Source organism: Drosophila persimilis, unplaced genomic scaffold (genome assembly GCF_003286085.1).
Source record: "Drosophila persimilis strain 14011-0111.01,24,50 unplaced genomic scaffold, DperRS2 tig00000000-arrow-pilon, whole genome shotgun sequence".
Lineage (NCBI taxonomy): Eukaryota > Metazoa > Arthropoda > Insecta > Diptera > Drosophilidae > Drosophila > Drosophila persimilis.
In genome coordinates, this window is record NW_020825288.1 from 13415551 (window position 1) to 13440031 (window position 24481).

Sequence of the window (24481 nt, forward strand, 5' to 3'; positions counted from 1 at the left end):
CAGTCAACCCGCCCCGCATTTCGACCGGCAGTACGACCAGTTACCGGTTGCAGTCAATGGTTAACGGCTGTAAGCTACTGCTGGCCGGCAACTCTGGCAGTAAGAGTACTCACTCCATGCACACTGCCCCGAAATTTGTGGCACGTTTGGAGGAGGCAGCCAAGAAAGAGTAGCATCAACAGATATCGTTTGTTTATTGGTGATATGTTGATGTACTGTTGTATAAATTTATAGGCATATGAGTAGAATACTAAATGTAAAGAAGATAAAAGCTTAGATTCATATGAGTATCGATTATGTTCGATGTTGGGATCACTTTGACTGATATATTACGGTATCATCACATCGTGTGTGTGTTCTTTTCTTTCAGTGTACTTTTATCCAAGAGACAATTGCAGTTTTATGCCGGCGGACATCAGAAACGTGATCATAGCCTCCATTTAGACAAAAATTAAATCAAATTTCATTCGCATGTGTGAAACTGTCGGGCTATCGCACAATTTACTTTTATTCCGGCTCCATCCGGTTGACAGTTGGTGTGTTTCTTGGTGTTGTTGGTGTACTCTTGTTGGTGTTTTTTTTTTAGAGTTTAAGCACCAACAATTTTTTAGTTGAAGTGCTTTTGTTGTATTATTTGTTTTCTTGCTGTACTTTTTTTGTTGGAATACTGTTGGTGTATTTCTGTTGTTGTTGGTGTACTGTAATCAGCACTCGCTTAGACCGCTCGCTGGATTCTTCATAATTGAAACGAGTTTGCCACAAGTGAACATGTTTTTTCAGTTTTATTTTCTGCCGGGTTGGGGGTAATTCAACATACAACATTGTCAGATGTTTCGCAGTTGAGTGTCGGTTATAAAGTAATTAGCCTCAATTTAATGTTTATACTTTGTTGATTATGATTATGTTAATTATATGAGTTTATGTGACGGTGAAAACAGGGAAACATTCCGGTTGCCCTGTCATCATCATCATCGCCGCTTTTGACACTGATGAACTCGAAAGTGTGACAAGCCAAGAGATTGCTTAATGTCCGAGTTACATGGAAACTTTTCCATCCGTGTGCAGTCGCCCAACCCAAAGAGAAGTGATCCAGAGGTGGGTGTTGAGTCAGAGAGAGGTTTCGAGGAAGCCTCCGTCTGGTTTGCTGGCCGAGTCTTTAGTTTGGCTGCCCCGTGGCCACTGGCTGGCTAATGGCGTTCTATTAAAAACCACTTTTATTAATTAAGCAAAACAACTTAATTCCCGTGTAAGACGCTGCATCACAGCCAGCCTCAAATCGTAGGCAGCTGCTCAAGCTATCCACGCTAATTGCACCCAAGCATCTGCATCCCGATTCCGATCCCGAACCCGAACAGAGGCACAGTATCTCCGACTCAGACACGGCCACAGTCGCGGCCACGGACGCGGACACGGACACGGACACGGACACGGACACCTGAACACTTTGAAATGAAAACACGATAAATGAGTTTAATAATGGCGGCAATTAAATGGATACACGTTGCTACACTCGCACCGAGATCTCACCGATCCAGACCCAAGAGCCCAGAGTCGCAGAGTCGGAGCGTCGCAGAGTCGGAGCCCGATCAGGCAGCATCTCAATTACCGCTGCTCTGCATGGCGCTTCACGGTTGAGAAATTCGACGCCACTTTCAAAAACGCATCACTCAAATGCTCATCTGCCCGGCTGCAGTGCCCTGCCCCTTGGTAGCCAAGGCGTTGATTCTGCCCCCCGTCCCAGTCCCCGTCGCCGTTCAGAGATATTGGTATCTCTAACAGCCAGCCCCCAGCCCCAAGTCGGCCAACTCATCAGCAATTTATTAAAACTCATCAATACTCATCAGAAACAGAAACAATGCCGAGGGAGAGACTTCAAACAGCGAGCTGATTCGAGGCTCAAAAAGAGAAAACACCGAAATCCCAGATACAAAACCGAAAACTGAATGCCTGCGGTTAATTTGGCGCTGCTTCAGAAATTGAAATAGATTTGTTTAACTCTTGATTATAAGGGGTTATAAGGGGTTTTTGGTAAGCAGGAGTCCCTGGGTTGGGGCAACTGTTTTGCTGTTTGATTAGATCTGAAGATGCTCTTCTGCTGTAGGTTGGGCATGATGTTATCTCCTCTGATCTCTCATCTTCTGTAGATCATTGCTTAGTCGTCCAGACCCTCAACTTTTGGATCATCATCTACTCCACTACTCTTCTCAGCTTGAGCTGGCAGCTTTTTCACCTTCTTCGTCCGTGATTTGTCTGCATTCTCAGCTCATTTATTTGGATACATTCGGATCTCCGCTCGTCCAGTGTACAAACAAAATGTTTTGCATATGTCAGAGAGCCACAGAATGCTCACAGCCATCAATCCCGAGGGCATCAATTTGGGAAATGCATCAAAGTTGGCAGCTGAAACAGCTTGATTAGTTGTACAACCATTGCCGTCGCCGTCCCCAGATCGACAGCAGCCCCAGCAGCAACATCTTGGCTGGCCAAGTGCATGTTGGCTCATTAGCTGCCGCCGCTGATGAACAGCCACGGGTTAGGGGCAGGGGCAGATACAGGGTTGGGGGAGTGAGCTGTGAAATTGGTAATCGAAAATGCTGCGGAGGGGGCGGAGGAGACGGGGACTCCGGCTCGGAGACGAAGTCTCATGTCTCATGTCTGGTGCCTGGTGCCTGGTGTCTACATCAAAATTAAGTTTTAATAATTGGCTCACATTTATTTGCTGCCTTAATTTGATTGTGCCTTCAAATGGTTTTATGCATTCGAATCATCAATTAATCATTGCTCATTGATCGATGTTTCGTGTGGTTGTGCCTGATCTTGTTGGGGGCGTGTTAGCCTTAATGAAGCTGGCTAATGCGGAGAGGGATGATGGAAGATGCTTCGTAAGAGGATTCTGCAGTTGATTGAATAAAGAGAATGTAAAGGGCTGAAGACAGTGCGGTTCTCAACTATAAGATACCTTAATGTAGTTTATTTATTCAGAGCCATAACAAAGTAAGATCTCCAATTACTATTATACAATCCAATACCATTATTCATTGATTGACTCAAGGAAATATTTTAGTTGGCTAAAAATTCCTCGGTGTCAAATCGCACACCTTCAAAATTCGATTAAAACCGAACCTAAGCCCTGGGCACGCGCAAATAAAAAGAAAAGGAAGAAAAGAGGGAAGCTTCAAAGTATAAAACTTCATTAAGAAGTTGGCAAGACTTTGGCAGACCTTTTGTCGCCTTCGCCTTCGCCTTCGCCTCGCGATACAAAATTGAAATTGCAAATGTGGTCGGGACACGGCGAGAGGGGGGAGAGAGGGGCGACTCAGGGTCGGGTCCATTCTGGGTCGTAATCTGTGTCGCCGGATCAGCGGCAAAAGTGTTTGGATATTTGTTTAATGAAAAGCGAAACCAACGCGCAGCGAAACAGAACGCGACTCCAGCTGATGCCCTTTGGGATGTCCAGCAACGATTCCAGAGGCATCCTATCGTGCGGCAAATATCAAGTCATTGGCTTTAGTCACACTTAACCCCAATCCCAGTCCCAGTCCCCGTTCCAGTTCCAGTTCCAGTTCCAGTCAGAGTGAGAGTCCCTCTCAAGGGTCCCTTATCCGGCATTTGCTGTGCAATTAATTAAGTTGAGCATTTTTAAATGTGTGTGCTGGCTGACTTTCGGGCCTGTTACCATTTTAATGCCTGTTGCCAGCAACAAGAAGACTCCGAACATGTTCCTTAACATGTCTAATTAGTTGTTGTGTTGTTCTTGTTTTCTGATGCTCTTTTTAAGCTGGGATTTTTGTTGCTGCTGCTGCTGCTGCGTGCGATAAAAAAATGCATGGCACTCATTTAGTGTTTTCTTAAGCTGAGACATAAATTTGCAAGCAGTTAAAAGGCCTTTGCCTGATGGCGATGCCGAATCCCGAATACCGAATTGCTGAAATCTGCGCTCTCAGATAAACACTTTCCAGAAATGCTGTGGCACACCTGAGAGGAGTCTGCAGATAGCCTTGGAATGATGCCCCAAGGTGGGTGAATATTGGCCCTGCAGTAGAGCTGTCTTGAGGGGAATCAAATAAAGACAGAGAAGAAATATTCTCAGAACTGTGTTATAGGTTTTGTATGTAGACGGAACACATAGTCTGGGCTCCCATTTCACATTTATTTTCCATAGCAATCCCGCTCTAGGTGTAGTGATTCTTGCTGTGGCAAGCGTGGCAAGTGACGAGCGTGGCTCTAAGCAAAAGCCGTGCAAATAAACTTAAGTTAATTAACTTCTGGTTACATTAATTTATGCAGCATGATTAATTACCCCAAAAACGCGCAGCGTCTGTTATGCTGGCCTCGAGCTGCGACTAAGAGACGGCGATGGAGTCCAAGACAGCGCCTGACACTGCAGTGGAGATGGAGTGCAGGAGGATCGAGACTGGTCAGTGGCCAGTGGTTGGCACGTCAGCCGGCGGCCTGTCAGCGTTGCCTGCTACCGGGAGGCAAGAGACGTCTTGGCTGCCACAACTCAAGCTGCTCGTCGAGCCGCCTCGACTCGCTTCGTTGCAGCAATTTTGCACGCAGTTTCGTTTGGGGTGGCAGCAGGTGGGGTAAGGAAGGGTAAGTGCCAGGAGAGGGGTAGGGGGTGTGTGTACAGCTGCAGCAACCAGTTGAAAACGCCATTGGTCATTTGCAGCACCAGCAGCAACAGCAGCGCCGGCCATTAAAATGACATAGAGCCAAAAGACTGAGGCACGAAGCTCCAGAAAGGAGTCATCTGTAGGAGGGAGGGGGGTGCTGCTCAAGGGGGCCGGGGCTAGGGCCCAATAGTCGTGTCCACTCCTGGCATACAATATTTAACCCAAACACATTGCTCCGAGTCCGAGTCCGAGGCGCCTTCGCAAGCATGTGTTAATGTCCGCCGCTGACTCCGGGTTTGGCCAACAATTAAATTCAAATTAACACAAATGCAGCCACAGAGGATAGCCACAGCCACAGCACGGACAGAGTTACAGCCAAGCCCCCGGCAAAGACTTTGGGCCATTAAAGAGCAAATCAAATGAATTTATTCACTTGCCAGAAGCCAACAGCTGCTCAATCGAGAGGGATGCCATTAATAATTGATCCAAATTGAGCTTGATCTCTGGGCTTAATCTATTTGGCATTAAGAATGGGCTTGAGTCCCACTGAAATACCTAAACTGAACCCTAAGCCTCATCCAAAACAAACAAGAAACTATAACCGGGTCAAATCCCCAACGATTGTTGCAGGTGGCAGTAGCAACAATTGGCCAGATTCCCCTGAATCCGAGCCGCAGCCACGGTAATGTGTTAATTAACTGCCTCATTGTGGCAGCTGCTGCTTGGATGCTGTTTGGATTTGGGCTCAGCGAATGGCATTCACAGCCCAATATCGATGCCATAGAACGGGGACAGGTGTCAGGCAGTCCCAACCATAAGGCTGTTCCCCCTCAACCCCGGGAAACCCGACCATTTCCACTGCGACCCCATAATTTAGCCGATTGTCAGAGGCAGCGGCAGCGTCAGCGAAAAACTTGGCTAACTTCAGTTGCTGGGCCGCACCCATTAATTATTTTAAAGTAGTTGGCCGACGCGATGTTGCCTTTGCAACATTTTCCAGAGCCGCCGCAGATTTATTGACTGTGCCACAAAAACTTTTAGCATACAACAACTATTTGTTCCCCTTCCGCCCCTCCATGGGGTTCAAAAAGGTTTTAATAGCAAATGTCGGCAATTTGTCGGCGGCGACAAAGCGAAATGGCTTTTAAATGGAGGCCCCCTCATGTTCGTGGGCGTGTCCCGCCCCCACATGCACTTATTGATTCTGTTCACAGGGATGGACGGGGTGGAGTACATGGATATGGGGCCAAAGGTTAATTAATTAATTGGCTGGGCAGGTGAACTTTATAAGGAAATTGAAGGAAGGCCGGGGGCAGACATTTGGTGGAAGCTCTGGCTTGGAGGAAGCAATGTAATCAGTGGGAGGAGTCAATGGGTGGACTCAATGGGAGAAAGCGCTAGTGGCTATTCCATCTAAGCTGATAGATAGATAGTCTATAGGATCTATCCCTTAACGCTGTGTGATCTGGTTGTTCTCCTACAGATCCTACAGTTCTCAGACATACCCCTACTTATTACATAGGAGAAAAGACTGAAGAGAAGACTGAGGGATTCCATTTAACCCCTTAACTCTTTTCCCATTATCATCATAATATATCTTTAAAAAACCCTAAACTATGACTCATACTTCAACAACTCATCAGAGGTTGGCCTACAATCACTAGCCTCATCATCATTATAGCCCAACCGATTTCTTATTTCTTTTTCAATTTATTTCAAATTCATAAACCGAAAGTTGCTCCACTTGCCACACCCCAGAGCAGAACACAAACGATTCGAGGGATTCACCTTATGTACGAGTACGTATATGTATATATCTGATTCATGGCCAGCACACACCCACCTCTGTTGCACCGCCCGCTGCCCTTGGGGGCCGCCAAGTAAGTAGAGCGAAGACACTCAACGAGGTCCCGGCGCCCAATTCTGTTCCCAAAAACGTCTCTTAATACAAATCGTTTGCCATTTATCTTGGCCCATTAATTTTTTATAAATATAACTAAGGCAGATTCTCTACGAAAATACAAAAAATAAAACCCAGAAAGCAACGATATGAACCTGAAGAAATAAAGCTGCCATGGTTTGCGTGCGCATTGGGGGCGTGGTCGGGGAGTGCGCCAAATGGGCGCTCATTAATTTCCACAAAATGAGAAAATTTTCAAATAAACCCAAAATGCATCAAATTGAATTCGTTGCCGCTGCATGGCATGGCGTGCTCGGCGATGGAGATTCGTGCCTAATTAATGTTAATTTCCTCGCTGCTCCCCTCAAACGGGTAGCCACATAAATTTTCCAGTCCAGCAAATCCACAATTATACGAAATTAACAAATCATTTGTGTGGCAATCTGTCAAAGCTTCTACCGCTCAGGTTCCGTAGGTTCTCTTTAAAATTATCACTTGAGAATTTGAACAATTTTTTGAGTGATATAAGTAGTATTTCCTTTTAATTGCAAAAGAATTCTCAGTTAAACCCAATCGACAATTAATGAATAATAAAATTCGAAAAGTTTGATAATCTCGCTATGTGATCGGTAGGACTCTTAGAGGACTTATTACTAATCGACAGAAAGGACATGCCAGGAAGTAGGAATAATAAAACTAACGAAAACACATCATCTATCATGTCCAGCAATCTTCAAGTTTAGTAAACAATAAAATAGATCCTAAAGCTCTTTATATGAGGCCTTACAAAGAACTGTAGACCCGGTAGTTCCTGTAGTTCGGATGTGCGATGGTACGTGGTTCCTAGACTCGCATCGTAGCCGCTGAGATGGTTATGCATTTCGAATGAAATGAATTACTATTATTTAAATGAATATCGATATTAATTAATGTTTACCCGCATTTCCTCAGGGCATTCCAGCTTCGTCACAGCGGATCATTTATTAGAACGACTATTTGCGGTTTGTTTGCGAGGCGATCATTAAATTGCCATTACGTAATTGCAAAACAAGCAGTAAGGTTCGAGGCGTCATCAGCCGGGTCGTGTGTGTGCATTTCCAATTAAAAAAGCATTAAAATACTTTTGCCCATGGACTTGGCCAGAATTGGAATTGGAATCGGCATGGGCTAAGGCTGGGGCTAGGGCTGGGGCTGGGGCTCGGGCAGGGGCTGGGAGTAGAAGAGCACCTCACCTGCCAGAGGAGATCTTTGGAGATAGATAGGAGTTGAGTTCCAGAGTGGGAAAGATCTTTCCTTGGCTTAGTTCCAGTCGATCAGTGCGGGTTATTTATGGCGGCGAGAAAATTAACTTTTCCTTCTGGCTGACATGGAAACCAATTTGCCAATTGACGCCTCAACCACTTCCAGGCATCTTTGGCAACGACTTGACTTTGGTTTGGGTTGGGTTTGGGCTTCGGTTTGGACTCTGGTCCGTCTTTCAATTAAATTTATGTTCGGGCAGAAGGCGCCAGGCCCGTCCAGAGCCCAGAGACCAGAGCCAGAGCCAGCGACTGACTGAGCAATCGCTGATTTATGGCCTGGAAACGAAGGCGGCAGCTGAATGGAATAGAAAACACTTTGCAATTATTATTGAAAGTATTATTTTTATGGCGGTTGCCGTTGTTCCCGGCTTGTATCGACCGCCCACGACGCGACGCCCGTCGACGGTGGCTCATCGAGTGCGCCAAATGAGGTTTAAACTGCAATTCCGTTTCCATTTGGCAAACTTTTGCACATACAAATTGCCGCTAAATAGCTGAGACCCGACACGGCCTACGCCGTTGCCAGCACGTCCGCGCCCCCAATGTTGCAACAGTAGGCTTCTGCTGCCGTTGCTGTCGTTGCACTGCGGCAAATGTCAGGACCATCAAATGTCGTCACTCTTCCCCCAACACCTGTCAAATTTGCAGTGCCTGCCGCACTAATGACGCCCTTAATATGCTCCAAGTGCCCTGGCTCGGCCTGTTGACTTGGCTGAAAGCCATTTCCCTCTCATTTGAGTAAAAATTTTGTTTTCAAAGTCATCGTCGTCATCGTCATCCACGCTGGCAGACATGCCAAAATCAAACGAAGAGGTTGGCCAAAGGAAAAGCTAAGAACCTGCTGTGGCAAGTCGAATGGCAAATACACTTTTCAAGAAGAACCTAAAGAAATGCGGTTTTTAATAGAGAAAATGTTAGAGTCTTACAAATATTAGGGAAACTATTAGCAGTTCGTTATTCCGAACCAACTCAGGCCTAGGCCCATGCCAGCTTTTGTTTCTTGCCTTCACTCCCTGGTACTGGTAATACTCGTACTTTGTTTACTGTTGACTAACGTAACCAAGAACATGTTGACCAAATTCGACTTTAGCAATCAGCCATCTAATGGATACACATATTTGCAGATATGTTCAGCTATCAGATACATATATGAGTGGCAAACAAAAGGGATTGACGTGACATTCCCCCGTATGGCCATATGGCCCCAAGCAGGTGTCTGGTGCCGTAGACAACTTCATTTTGTGGGTCGAGACTAAAGACTCATAAATTTGCCGCCCACAGAGGAAACTGGTGTATATTTATAAGTGTGGATGTGGATGTGAATGTGGATGTGTGTATGAAGCCATTCCAACTGCAATTAAGTAATTCTCACATCGTTTATGCAAAATACGTAAATTTTCCAGGCATTCTCCTAGTGCACCCTCCTCATGGGTAGATGCAGAGCCCAGACCCCATCCCACATCCTTGCCAGTTCGGTTCGGTTCTGGTGATTGCTCGCGTGCAACCTCAACACCCTTTGCTTGTATTCAAGTGGCCCATAAATTGTTGGCCAAGTTTTCACGGGGTCCGCCCACTTTTCGTTGCGCTGCTTTGACAACGGCAATTACCTTGAACTTTTCGCTGTTTCGCCAGCCATATCACAAATTTATTTATACTCCACATATTTTTCGGCCATGGGCAGGCGTTGTTTCCAGATCTCTTCGCAGTTTGTCAGTTTAATTTTTGCTTTAAATGAACCCAAATTGCAGGCCCATTAGTTCGGGGTAGCCGCTGCCGTTGCTCCATATGCATATTTCTTAAATAAACTGACAGCCCCGAAGCGATTCAAAACGGGTATGTATAGGTACGTATAGTAAATATACTTTATAGGCAATCGTTTGCATTTTGAATATCAATTTCCGCGGCTCCTCTCGCCCTGTGGCTCCCTAGCAGTCGTCTGGCTATCCAATCAATTTCGGCCTTTAGCTGCTGCTATCGACTGACATTTATTTCTTGGCCGCTTTATGAGACCGTAATACGTAATTGTTGATTGCACTTTTCACTGTCAACGTTTAGCACACAACATTCTGGTCGTTGAGGGGCTGCCAGCGGGTGGGGGGCTGCGAATGCCCATCAACAACTCAATAAAGGGAAAACCTTGTTAGCAATTTATTTTTGGGAATTTGGATGGAATTGGGAATTGCCGATGTCCCGACAGCTGATCGATAGTTATTGTGCATCATGCAATGTCGGAAAAGAGCTCATATGTGAAATCAAAGGAAGAAAAATGTTGCCATTTTATCTATAGAGTAGAGTCCTTGGATGGCTAAGGAGTACTTATCACATTTGTGGTCCATTCTCCTACCTCTAAAAACCATGAACTCTTGTTATTTCTTTCATATAATAATTGTTGTAATTTATGCTTTAAGTTGTAAACAATTTAAATTAATTTATACAGATGACAAATAATTTACAAGAAATTAAAGGAACACAAATTAGCGGAGAATTCTCCACAGCAGAGCTCTCTAACTCTCTTAGCGATTACTTCTCCCTTTCCCTGTCCAGAGATCTCTCCCGCTCTCTTTCCCGCTCGCGCTCTCTCAGATACATTTGCTGCTGCTGGATGAACTGTTGCTGCTGCTGCTGCTGTTGCTGTTGGAAATGTTGCTGGTGCTGTTGCAATAGCTGGTGCTGCTGCTGGGGGGTGAGTGCGGGTGGCTCCCCAGGTTGCTGCTGCTGCTGGAGGAACTGCTGCTGGTGCTGCGCCAGCTGCTGCTGGAACTGCTCTCTCAGACGCTGATGCTCCTCGGCATCGATGTCGCTGCCGTAGTCCTCCATGTCGATCACTTCGTCCTCGTCATCCTCCTCGATATCGTCGTCGTCCTCTGCCTCCTCGGCATCGTCGTAGCTGTGCTGAGAGCCATCCTTCTGGGCATCCTCATCACCATCGCCGCCCCCGCCTCCGGAGGAGCTGCCCTTGTTGCTCTTGGTGTCGCTGCCGTCGCCGCCCTCTTGTTGCATTCGCTTGTGCTTCGTCCTCCGGTTCTGGAACCATACCTTAACCTGTTCCGGGGAGAGAGAAAGACACGGAATTTAGACGGGGCTACCTTTGGGGGAGGGACTTCTTTCGAACCCTTCATCCATTTTATATTGTTTCCTCGTTTTTTTGGCAAGTCGTAAATAAACTTAACGAGTCTTTTAATTCTATTTACGGCCTGCCTCTTAGCTATGCCCTCGGCGGCAGGGGTGTTGTTTGCCCCCGGGGCAAGTGCCCGTTGCACACCCCTTTATCGCCCACCTGCTCCTCCTTCTTCTGCCCCCTGATTGTGCTAATAACTCAGTAACTCCCGGCACTTCTTGGGCTAACGACCAGACGACATGCAATCACTTAGCTCCCGGCCAAGGGGTTGAACGGGTGCAGGAAGCAGCAGGAAGAGTGGGTTTTGGTGGGGGATACTTATTGAATTTGATGCGCATTAAGGGAGCAAAGGGTTGAGGTCTCCCGCTCACCTGTGTTTCGGTGAGGCTCAGCACTTGGGCCAGCTGCTTGCGCTCCGCCCCGACCACGTAGTGATTCCCCTCGAAGGCGTGCTCCAGCTTGAGCAGCTGCGTCGGTGAGAAGGCGGTACGGACTCGCTTCGGCTTGCGGAAGGGCTGGAACAGGAAATCTGTAAGAGATCAGGAGATGGCGCTAGTTAAATGGGGTGTTTTTTATGGGGTGGCACGCAGATCAAGGGTGGATTAAATGGTGGCAAGTCACGGGGCGTGAGAGATCCCAGGGATCAATGAAGGAGAGCCCTTACTTAGGTGTATACTGTTCTGATGATTGCGGTTTAGATTCATAAAAATAGGCATTCCTCTCTCCACTCCTTTGGCCAAATGAATCCTTAAATCCTCATGGATATACCTCATCTATAATCTCCCTTAAAACTGGTTTTCCAACCATTGCTGACTGACAGCGTGACTGACACATATTCGGTGGCTCTTCAGTTGGGTAATTATGTACCGCCCTCAGCCATCGTCCACAGTAAAAGCTTCTCCTTTTGCTGGTTGCAGCGACGTTGGTGGCTCTGCCAATTAGATGACGCTGGGACTCAAATTGTTGATTATGATTTCCGCGAATGCCCCAGGCAAAGGGGCCGCACACACATATCCCACACACTCATTACAAAACAATAAACAAATTTCCAGACATGGCCCCGAACACAAAAGGCTTCTGGTTCGTGCCGCTGTCGGCGCTGTGTCTGGGCCATGTCCCAGAATCGCTGATAAGGCCAAAACAATTGCCAAGCCAGGCCAGGCCAGGCCGAAGCCGACTCAGCTGTCCGTGCCTTCCCTGGACGCCAAGTCGAACACTTTAGCGCGCCTAAAAGCCGCCTCCTTGGCCCAGGCCCAGGCCCAGGCCCAGGCCCAGGCCCAGACCCAGGCCCCATTGTTCTTCCTTTTGGCCAGGCACAACGTGATATTTTGACGTTTATCACGATTTCTGGAAGCGCAGACCCCTGGGACCACCACTCATCTGCTTCTTGTATGTTTGCCAGTTAACAAATTTTCAATTGAGCCACAATTTGAATATTGATATGAGGCTACTGTGCAAGATTTAACCCCAAGGAGGCTGCAGGGATTGGAGTGGGGAAAAAGATGATGGAATGTTGCCAATATGTTATTACAAGAACAGAGAATACCCCGCCCTCAGATGAAGATACTTCTGGGAACCTCAACATCCACCTTGAACTGCTGGGACTAGTCTGTTGTTTTGATATAATTTTGTTAAAATATTAAGCTACCAGGAGTCTTTAGCCACAAAGTGTGACAGGGAACCCTTCTTCCTAAGATGGCTTAACAAGCCCGTTCTTTCTTTGATTCGATATCTAATACAAAGCCCAGTGTAACGCTAATACCAGACTTGTTTTGTTACCATTTGGCAAACATGTTAAGCTAGCAGACTCTATAGACCCCCACAAGGTGTGCCAATTACAAAATCAATATTGACATAGCAAAATGGAATCGAATTCGGGGACAGACCCAGACCCAGGCCCATCCTAACCAGGATGTCGGATGATGTCTGATCCACACACAACAGAAGCTGAGCCACTGTGAAAATAAACAGCAAGTAAACGAAAGGTAACCGAAAGGGCGCGAAGCTATTAAAAGTCAGAGGCAGTGGCAGTGGCAGTGGCACTGGCAGTGTGGCAGGGTCTGAAATGTATCTTGTAACTCGTGCATTGTATCTTGTTAGCGTGGCAGGGCCTAGAAAAACAATAGCTGCTGCAGCCGAAGAAAACCCTCCCAAAACAGAAGGGAGAACGGGACAGGGACAGGGACTTGTCAATTTGACACTTCATAAATGCAGCCTCGGGCCATTGATGGCCATGTATCTGACAGATGCAACTGACTGACTGACTGACTGACTGACTGAGTGATGCTGTTACCTCGTACTGTGCCTGTGCCTGTGCCCGGGCTCGTGCGTGCTTGGTTTTTGCTATGAACTTGACAAACGATTGCTGCATTCAGCAGCCGGCAGCCTCAGGCTGAAGCACCAGCACTCCTAGAATGATCTAGTTTTTTATGAACCCGGGCGATTTCTTGACATTTGTTACATTTGACAGCTAACAATGTAGCTACAAGATACACGACTGCACGACTGCCCATCGCCTTAGATGTACGATGTACGATGTACGAGTGTCTCTGCTCGGTAGCTCGGTAGCTCGGTAGCTGTATAATTGATAATGCCGCCGCTCACAATGGCTACTTAATTATTTTTTCCTCTTGTCATAGACAGCCATCGAAGTAGGCAGGCAGGGAGGCAGAGAGACCCACTCTTCAGATCTCAATGAAGTTCGCTGATGGTTCGGTTTTTTCCTCCCATTTGGTCACAAAGGAAACCGCCGTGCGAAAATACGCGCAATTGACAATTAATTGATGTGTCCGCCCGGCTGCCAATGTTGCATGTATTGCTGTTGTTGCTGTAGCTTCTGCTGCTGCTGCTGCTGCTGTTGTTGCTGTTGCAGTTGCAGTTGCTACTCTTGCTCACACCCTTGTCAGCTGTCATTTTTTTATATACGAGTTTAGATACTGTGTTTTTTGCCCATGGTTGAAGTGCTGCCTCCATCGATCGTTTCGTTTCGTTTTCGTTTGTTCTGCTGTCCTGGCTCTTTTTGTTCGCCTTATTATTTATCACTTATGTGCAATTGTATTTGTTTGCTTTTTTATGGAGTTAGGGCTTAATTTTTATGCTCTCATGATTTTTTCATTAATTTATTGCATTCCTGGCTTGGCCCGGGCCTGGCTTTGGCTTTGGGTTTGGACTGAAAGGACATTGACTGGGAATCGATAATTGAAATCAAATGTTCTGACAGTTGTCGGGGATGTTTGCCTGATCGATTCGACTGGGTTTTCCCATTTGCAGTCTCGGCATGAATGGGATTTTGTGGGTTTTCATTGGGAAGATGCTACTCATGAATGGTTGGAGGATGGAAAAGGATCAATCAGAGGGATTAGTTTACTTCGCATAGATGTACCTTAAAATACTAGCACATTGGAATATCTATCACATAGTTAATCTAATTAAATACAAATAAATTGAGTAGATGCTGAACTTACTTCAGTTAACGAGTTTGATCAATTGGCGAACCAGTTTCGCTATCCTATATAGTCAAAGGTATTTGGTTTCGAGTGTGAGTCCCACACAAATAAGGCTAATTTTCAAAGCTAGTTTCAGCGGAGTCTGACGTTCAATTTTGTAATTATAAATTTCAGCTGGCTCCCAAAATGTTTACTAAAACTAATTGAAGCTGTCAAACCACAAATAATGTTCTATGTAATCAAACCCTAGTCAAGGACCCAATCTTAGACCCAACTCTACCCTTTTCCTCTAGAAGGCCACCCCCCAGAAACTGAAGCACGTGCAACCCGAATTGAGTTGTTGACGCATCATCATCGCTATCACCATCGCCATCGTCATTATCATTATGATTGTAGTCCCCATTCCTCTGATATCTGATCTCTGAGCCTCTGTAACCGGGTATTACTCACGCGACTTACAAAACAAACGAAGACGAGTAACATTTACAATTAATGGAATCGTTATGCGAAACATTGACATTTCAGGTTCATAAATCAAGCGAAAATTACAGCCAGGCGAAGGAATGAAGGAAAGATCGAGAGTGTGAGAGTGCGAGAGATGGGGGAAACAGAGCGGGAAATGGGAAAAGAGAAAAGGGAGAAAATAATGAAAGAGTGCGCAACATAATTAAGGCGTAACCGCACCGAAAGCAGGTGAAAGGCGTGTGAGTGTGCCGAAAATTATGAACCAACCCAACCCGAAAAAAAAGACGGAAACACCATGTGAGAGTCGGAAAAAAAGATGGCATGAAAATTCAAATTATAATTATGGAAGCGGGGTATAAAAAAATGCCTAAACAGTAATAAATGACAATGTTTTTGGAGATGCGATGCGCTCTCTGCGGTCTGGCCTTCCACTCTACTTATTTCTTTCTATAGCCATCTCCGCTGTTCCTGCGTTCTTTGGTTGGTTCGTTCTTTGGCCCAAAACCTCAATTAAAAACGCATTAACATTTCACTCGTTGCACTTTTTAGCCCGGCTATGTTCTCTTGTGTGTAAGAGTGCGTTACACATACGCCGCATGGGCCCAAACTGGCGCCCGTCTGTGCCTGTTGGCCATTAATGGTAATTTCGACTCCAGAAAGATATGTATACATACCCGTACATACGTATGACGGGCACACATGGCTGGCCATTTAGGTACGCTGCTTGACCTAACGATGTGTGTAATGTTGTTTAAACAATTTAATTAAAATGTAATTTGTTTGGAAATAGTTATCAAAGTGGGTTTGGTTTTCTTTTCCTGGCTTTCGGTTCGGTGCCCCATATCTTTCTCGCTCTCTCTCTATCTCTCTCTCTCTCTCTCTCTGGTTAGTGCACTCCTCTGCTCTGCTGATGATGATGAGGCTGATAGACGTCTAATTAACTTGTAATAAATGTTTGCCATTTGCTTATTTAACTTTAATTATATGAAGCGGCGGATAGCAATAGCAACAAGAGCGACTACAACAGCGATAACTGAATAATTGCTTGATTGAGGTTCTCCATATAATGCTAATGGAAATAGTGGGACGTTGGAAGAAGGCTTAGAATATGAGTTTGAGGTGTGGTTTGCTGAGTTTGAGGTGTACTTCGTTGCTTTAGCGGCCTCTATTAATAATCTTAAAGGGTTACCAATTCTCCAGCGGAAAATATTTAGATATTTATTATATGGATTGAACTTTCCACAAAGAGTTTGGTAAACAGATTCTAGTATCGAAACCACTGCGGAATACTTAAATAGTTTATTCTATGTATATTCTGTTCGTTTTGGTCGTATTTAAAAGTCTATTTGATCAATTTCTGAATAACTCTAGAATACATCAGAGTTCCCTAAGAACTACTATATTTAAACGAATAGATTTCTTTATGAATGGCCTTTAATTAGTCTTGTTTGAAATGCTTTTACGTTTGTGTTTTTCAAGCCTTTAAAACTAGTTTTTGTTGGACCGGTTGGCAAAATCTCATTTAGAATCGGCTTTTTTCTCTTTTTAAGGAAATAAATCATTAACGAAATCTTTGATATAGTAGTCCGATAAGCATACAAATCGCATCCATCACAATCGATTCAGATTTTAAGGAACATTTAGTAGTAGTTTTTGCGAAAACCATTTAATTTAACCGGTTTGCCGCCTAACCGTTTGCGTGCGCCCCGTAAGCGGTTCGATAACTGAAAGCTGAAGGTACTTACTGCCTGGAAAACGTGGAAATATGCGTCCATGGCGACTCAGCAGCCAGGGATACAGCGGGTAGCTATCACGGATGAGATGAGGAGCCGCCCCGAAGGGATGATGGCCATGGGGTGGGGGATGCCCTGGATGTGGCCCGCCCGGAAAGATGCCCAATGGGTGGCCGGGCGGCAGATGCGGGGGCGGACCATGCGGCGGTCCTGTTGGCACGGGCGGATGAGGATGCTGCTGCTGCTGTTGTTGCTGCTGCTGCTGCTGCTGCTGCTGGTGATGGTGGGCCAGGGCGGCGGCCATTTGGAACTGGGCGGCAAGGAACGGTGGTGGCGGCGGACCCGGCGGAACACCAGCCGGCGGTCGGACCACCACGGATGGCGGTGAGGTGCGGGCCTGCGAGATTAAAGCTAGATTTGGCGGTGCCGGCAGTGCTAGTGGACGGATCAGGCCTCCCATGACACCGGTTTGTGATGGATGAGCGCCTGCAGCGGGATTCCCATTTCCATTCCCATTTGGCGCTGGCGAGGGTGAGCGACTAAGCGGCGAGCGCGGGGGACTCCGCGATCGATCCAGGGAGTCGCGTCTCCGGCAGTAGATGAATCCTCGCGGTGTCCTCCGGCCGCTGGTCGTGGGCGACGAGGGACTCTCGCTCCGCGGTGGCGAGGCAATCACACTGACTCTCAGAGGAGCGGACCGCGTCGTGGACTCCCCCACAATGGAGTCGATGCTGAAGGCCAGCTTGGGCTTGCTGGTGGCATTCGTCGCGGCCGTGGTTGTGGCGGAGATGGGTACGGATACGGACACGGATACGGCGGACACGGCGGCGGAGGCCGGTGCCGGTGCTGGGGCCGGGGCTGCTGCGGCTGCCGTGGAGGAGCTGCTGACAAAAGGACTTGTCGGCGCCATTGGCAGCATGTTGAACGTTTGACGGCCGCACGTGACCATTTGGCGTAACGGTTTCCGATGGCGCGATTCGAGGGAGTTTTTGGCGGGTTAATTGAATATTGGGAACGGATCGGAGTCTCGTTCGAGTACAGTAGTCACTGTCTAAACACAATCACAATCACACACACACAGTACACACACGAGCACATGGGTAGATAGGGTTCAGCGATTGGCATCCGCCGGACTGACATTGATAAACTGGATCACCGGAGAATGTCGACGCTTGTGGCTGGGTATCGACCTGCGACTGCGACTGCGACTGCTACTGCTACTGCCACTCGGACTCTGGGATGTGGGTTTGCCGTCGCTGGCGGATGGAGCGTAACGGTGCCGCTTCAATGGAGAATCGGCGGCGGGTTGAACGTGGTCGACGTCGATTGCGGTTGCCGCGATGATGAGCACTGTCAACGCCATTAGCATTATGGAGCGTCTAAAGGCGTCTAATTGTCCACAGCGCTCGGCCGCTCCTCTCTCTGCAGTCCACAGTCTGTATCTCTCTCTCTTTCCTTCTCTATGTACTGTTCCCCGTCTCTCTCTCTGTCGGTCCGCAAGTTGTGGGGGCGTCGGCGAATCGTTTCGAATCTCGCGGTAAGCGTCGCGTGGATGCCGCCGCTCGAGTGTCTGGGGCACACAGTCACAATGCCCGTCCAGGGCCCGTTCACGGGCTTGTTTCTGCTTCTTTGCTTCTCTGCCGGTCCGATGCCTTCCAGTGGAGCATTTGGGGAGCTGCTGTCACAGCTGTCGTCTCGCTCGCTCACCCCTGCCCGGGCGCATGCGCCAAAGCAGCGCGGTTAAAACTCGGCGAACGACAGAAACCTGCTCCCCAACCATGTGGAGGGAGGGAGTCGTGTCTCTCGCCCCAACTCCCCTTCCAGCGACTATGTTGTGCTGGTGTTCGTGTTCGTGTTGGTGTTGGTGTTGGTGGAGTCGCCCGACCAGACTAGTCTCTCTCTTTCTCGCTCTCCTGGTCTCGCTCTGGCTCTGGCTCTGGCTCTCTTGGCCATTTTTCGCACCAGTTTATGACAGCGAAACAAACAATTTGCGCTAAACAAAACAGCATCATTAAAGCGTTTGTGGTTTTAGTGCCAAGCGAGCTCGGCCAGTTGGCCGGGGTCAGGGGAGGCTGCGGTGTGAGAGGTGGCAGCTGGCACAGTGGTAAGAAAACATTGGTTTCAGTGATCACTGACAAACAGAAGGGGAATTCGCTCAACTATTTGTCCAATAGGATTTCTGGGCATTTCTAAATTTGTATATTTATTTCAAAAATTTCAGACTTGTAAGCTCTGGTTTCAAAGTCATTAGGCTAAAATGATTCAAATTTAAGGTTTAACCTGAACAACAAAGCCCTCTGAATATAACATTCTTCCTTGTTTCTTTTCTCCTTTTCTCATTAGAAATAGTTTCGGGTATTTCTGGTACTTTAAAAGTTGTTGGAAATGTTGTGTGTAATTTGGATAATTTTCTCAAATTTTTCCCATTTCCCAATTCTATGGATTGCCATCCACTGTGCCTGGGCATCAACGTCATAGTTTATTCGCATAGACGCCCCGTCGACAGTGGTGGCTACCCCAGCTAGCCCAGCCCCTACCCCTTTACCACCCAAGCCCAGCAACACCACTATCCCCTCCCCTTGGTCCGTTTGCCTTGCCACCATTCTGAATTGGCTCGAATTGGCATCTGCATGATGTTGGTCGAAAGCATTTGAACATGAAAATGGGCGGTAACTTGGTTTCTTCACCTTCCAGCAAAGCTGCAACTGCTGGCGCACACTCACACAGATGAGGATGCAGATACAGACACAGACAGACTCACACTCACATGCACAAACGAATGCTCTCAGAGAGTGGCATGCTGGCCCAGTGGACGGTCATTCTCATTCTCGTCCTCAACCTCTTCTGGCCGAGAGTTGTGAAAATAAACACCTCGTTAAAGATGCAGGAGGAGGCATAAAACATGCAGCGCCAACAACGCTGCCTCTCATAGGTAAATACACCCAGACATATGCAATATACGACCGACCGGCCCCACCCCTAGCGCCCCATAATCTCCTGGCTGGCTCCATGGCGTGGCGGGGGCAGGGGCAGGGGCAGAGGCATGAATGGAGCAGGACAGAGTGGGGCAGAGTGGTGCAGAGTGGTGCAGAGTGGAGGCTGGCAAATAAATTGACGTGCGCTCGGCTGGATTTGTATGCATCTAGATAAGGTTTCCCTGTCGATGGTCGATGGTCGATGCTGCCGCAGATGCTGCTGCTGCCGCTGCTGCTGCAACTGGAGTTGTATCTGTATTTCTATCTGTGTATCTGCATGCCTCTCCACTCCGTCCGTGTATCTTTCTGTGTGCTGTGTGGCACCTCTGGGTGCGGTAATTGTAATTGGTTTTTATTTTTCGCGTTTGTTCCTGCCTTTTGGCCGAGAGTGTTGGCCGGGGCTGCCTCACGTTTCGGGATAAATCATTTAATTAGCCAGACAATGAGCTGGGGAGAGCAGCGAATGGGCTGAATGGGGCGAATTGGGCTCTCCATCATGGCTAAAGGTTATCGATCGCCAATCAATGATTTTCGGGGGGCGTACCCTCGCATTCGGCATTTACGTTCAATTGAAATATGACCTGGAGGTGGATCCGCTGATAAAACGAATAGAATGTATGCGAATTATGGGATTTTTGGGTTGAGAATTAAATCTTAAGCCAGGAAATAATAATCAAGAAAAATCTACTATTTCTGTACAAAAATTTGATTGAGAGTTAAACATTATCAAACTTCTTTGTATTTAGTATTCTAGACAACATTTATGGACATTTTGGGACCACAATCCGATCCAAAGTGAAGTAAAATCTACGTTAATCTCATACAAAATGAATTAAAGGGAGTTCAAGGCTTAAAATATACTATAAAATGTTTTTACTTTATAAAAAGAAAAGATTTGTCTAAATTCTTATCATAAGGGTGTCTAATCTATGGTAGAAACTATATTAGCCCCAAGAGAAGGATGGATAAAACCCTCATCATCTCATCGGAACTTATGAAAAGAAAGATTTCGGCTGAGTTCCAAATTTGTATATTAAATCTTCAAATATTATATTTCCGTTTCGCAAAATCCCCCAATTACCACACACTGTCTAATAAACTCTTCTAAGAAGTTTTTCCAAACTAATTAAAGTCGGTTTCCACCAAAAAATCACATTCTTCCAGTGGAGGTTCTACCGATGATACCATCCTAATCCTATGTACCATGTCGTATAGGAACTAACAGCCTTTCTTTCCTCTCTGCACATAAGCGCCCGCTCTCGAATGGAATCCACAAGTTTCCATGTTCCACAGACGACTGGCAGAACGAGATAAACTCGCAGCTGTCGTTGATTGGCTGTCCGCTCTACTCAGGCAAGTGAGAGCGAGACAACAGTATGCGACAGCTGCTAGCAAGGGGTTGGACTGTTAAAAGAGTGTGTCTGGGAAAGAGAGGGAGGGGGCGCGCGACGCTGCTGCTGAGAACGTATAAATCCAATTCATTTAATAATTGCCAACGAGATGGAGCTCATTATCACGAGTACTTTGCACGGCTTTGCCTGAGTCTACGCCGAGCAAGAGACGGGGGTGGGGGGGGGGCTCATTTTGGGAAGGGGCTTATGTGGGGAGGCTGTGCCGGCCCTGGTTGGCCGTGGTCGTTGGTGGTGTCTGTGTCTCCCCAGTATTACTTATAGAAATACGTATATAAATTTAGCAGAAAATCAGAAAAAGTCTCTTCAGTTGCGGTTCGGGGAATACCCTGTATTTTGAAGGGACTTCATATATTCTTTTCAGCGTAGTATAAATACGCTTCTTTCACAAGGTGACTTTAAAGTAGAGTTATTCCCTTAAGAAAGATATGAATATGAATATATATAAATAAAATACGAATTTTTATTGAAATTGATTTGAAAATATATCTTTATTCCAAAAAGTCCCATTTGGTAGACTTAATTTTTAATTTGGAAGAGATTTTGGGTTTTTAGTATGGAATAAATAGCTGCCAGGTCTTTATAGGACTCTCAATTAATAAAGGACGTTCATACGAATATACCCTTGGCCATAAAGTGGTATGGGCCAAAAATTGATTGCACCGCCTAAGAGTTTTGTGCTAATGCTCCACTGTTCCTGTCTGTATCTGTGTGTCTATATATAAATATACATATATGTATGTATCTATGTGTTTCTGTGTATCTGTGTGCGTTTGTCTCGTTAGCGTTTTTATTAGACGCGCAAATGGAAGCCCAGAGCACTGAGAGGCTGAGACCTGGAATGGGGCTGAGTCCGCGACCGCGACCGAGACCGATCCGATGCCTGATGCCTGATGCTTGATGATGGCGACGGCTTTTCATTGTCAATTAAAACAGCTTCTTGTCTGTGTGGAGAACTGATGGACGATGATGCAGGGAGGATGATGATGGTGGTTGGGCGATGAGGCATGCTGCATGCCGCATGGCGGATGGAGATGGATGTCTGACTGTTTAGCGAAAGCATAATTGCCACAAGGGTTGGACCCGGCCCGGCCATCAGACATCGCCATCGCCATCGTCATTTCCATCTCTGTCGCACTCTGGGGTCCGTGTTGACACAGCTAATTGGCTTTATTTGTTTTAATAATTGAGCATTTTTGGCACCGGCCCTGGGCACTGATTTAATTAAAAATTTCCACGCTCATCTCACTCGGGAGTCGCCCCTTCGAAAGGGTTTCCAGGGTGCTGTCGTGACACTTTCTGTTTGTTTGGTTCTAAGGAAATTGAAATTGAATTTTAATGGCGCGGATTTAGAGTCCGAAATTCCATCGGAGAGATATATATATATATATGTGCTTACTTCCGTAGCGGCTAAGCGAGAGACTTAATTAAATGCAAATAAATATTTTGCAACTATTTGGAATGCTTAGTCGCAGATCAGGAGTCGTGGATCCGTGGATCAATGGTGCTGCAGCTCTAGAAAGATCACGGCAAATCCCTAAACGTAGCCCCGACGAAAAGCCTCTAAAAATCCAGCGATCAGTGCAGAGATCTAGCCGTGGATCTAGATCTGGTTCGAGGATCGGCGCACTTAATCCAATTATCGATGCCTTCGTGTTCGCCTCTGGCTTCTGGCTTTGGCTTTGGGAAATTGTGGCCTCGTCTAAATTGTGGGCGGGTGGAGAGGCTTAGCCTTATCCCAGGTAATACTCTCGTTCCCAGAAGGAGAGAGTGGCCCGAAGAGAGTGGCAATTCGTTGATTAATTAAAATTTTGATCAGCTCTCCAACGAGGGCTATTATTTAATGAGCTTTTTTTATGAGATGCCAGGTGTGGCATGTCTGTAGCCAATGGGTGTGGCAACCAGTCCGAGACAGTGCTTGTGTGGGGGGGAGATGTAGCGATTCCGATGCCGATCGAGGCGCGACAACTGCCGCAAATTATCGCAAATTTGTGAGGTTCGTGGGATGCAAGCGAAATATTTTATTGCCTCATTATGCAAATGCGAATGGCTCTCAGCGGCGCGGCAGGGGCAGGGCCAGGGGAAGCCAAGAGGCTTCCACCAGGAGGAGCTTCCATACAGGAAGGTGATCGGTGATCGGTGATCAGTGATATCTGTGACCAGGTAGAGCAGCAGATCCCTCACGCTTGCTGCCGGAAAACCGCATTGAAATTACGCCCAGGACCTGCCCGAGTTCCATAATTGCGGTAATGCCAATAATCTGTTTTCGACCAGCGACCCCGACCGCTTTCCACTTTCTACCCCTTAACCCTCTCGCAGGCAGCCCAGCCTTTCCTCTGCTCTCCTCTCCATCATATACATATCTTGCGCTTTCCGCCTCTTAATCCCCGCGAACCGCCTCATAAGCCTGAGTCAGCCTCTAATTGTTGGCCCTCCGAAAGGATTCACCTTTGGATTGCCAGCGGTACGGCCTGCCTCTGTCCCTGTCCCTGCCCCTGCCCCTGCCCCTGCCCCTGTCCTGTGTTCTACAGTGGTTCCTGTCGCGCGCTCTAAGCAGCATCGATAATTGGATTAAATCGGGGATGGCTGCTTCCACGCCAAGATCCCGCGCTAGTCCCGCGCTGATCTTTGGATTTCCAGCGTGGCTTTGAGGCGCACAAATTCCGAGTTAAGTTTGAGGATTTGCTGGCCTAAACACGCGCTGATCATGTGTGCACTATTGTCGGATTGATTCCCTGGAAAACAGTCCGGCTCTATCGCCCTGATCCCCCCTCGATCTCCGGGCTCACTCTGCTACTCCTAGACTAACTTCTTGCTTGATCCTTAAGCTCGGCAGATTTGTGATCTGGCAAATCCAAAATATTTAGTTCCATTTAATGGGGGCTCTATCACCCAAAACAGTTGATGGATCAGAGGAGATCAGATGAGAGTGATTTCAATATTCATCTCGTAGACAGACGAGCGCAGATTCTTTTTCTACAGATCATCTGCCTGGTCCCTTCACAAATAGTCAATGAATCATATAAAATCAGAGAAGATTGATTCAATGAGAGGTTTTTCTTCCACAAAGATGATCACAGCGCCGATATTTTTAGGAAAGCATAAATCTCATTGATTTTGGTTGTAATTAATAAAATGATAAACAGATTTTCCACATTATGACGAACACTTGAGAATTGCCATTAGACAAATGGCCAGCACATGTACGAGTATTCTATTCCCCCCTATTCCAGAACACTCTCCCAGCGCTCTTGGCCTCAGACAAATCGCTGCTCATTAATATATTCACTCATCATCGCCGGCAAATGCACAAGTCATAATTGCAATTGCACTCTGACGGCGCTGATAGATACAAATGGCCCAGAGACCGAGGTCTCGTTCCCCGCTCCCCTCCAGACCCTGTGGCAACGCCCACGCCCACGCCCACGCCCTCGCCAGAGTGGAAAATGTTGCGTGAAAATTACAAGCAGCTGCCCCCGAAGGAAGACACAACCGTGTCAAGGGTAGCCGGGGGAGAA

General features: G+C 46.9%; 1 protein-coding gene across 1 annotated transcript; it reads right to left on the minus strand.

The window, feature by feature from the left end:
- Nucleotides 1–10212: 10212 nt before the first annotated feature.
- On the minus strand, nt 10213–17543 carry LOC6588554 (homeotic protein empty spiracles). Its single transcript, XM_002013552.2, has 3 exons — nt 16592–17543; nt 11307–11464; nt 10213–10859 (listed from the first exon to the last, which is right to left on the minus strand). The coding sequence occupies exons 1-3, from the start codon at nt 17526–17528 to the stop codon at nt 10338–10340; spliced, it is 1617 nt and encodes a 538-aa protein (XP_002013588.2). The 5' UTR covers nt 17529–17543; the 3' UTR covers nt 10213–10337.
- Nucleotides 17544–24481: the final 6938 nt, after the last annotated feature.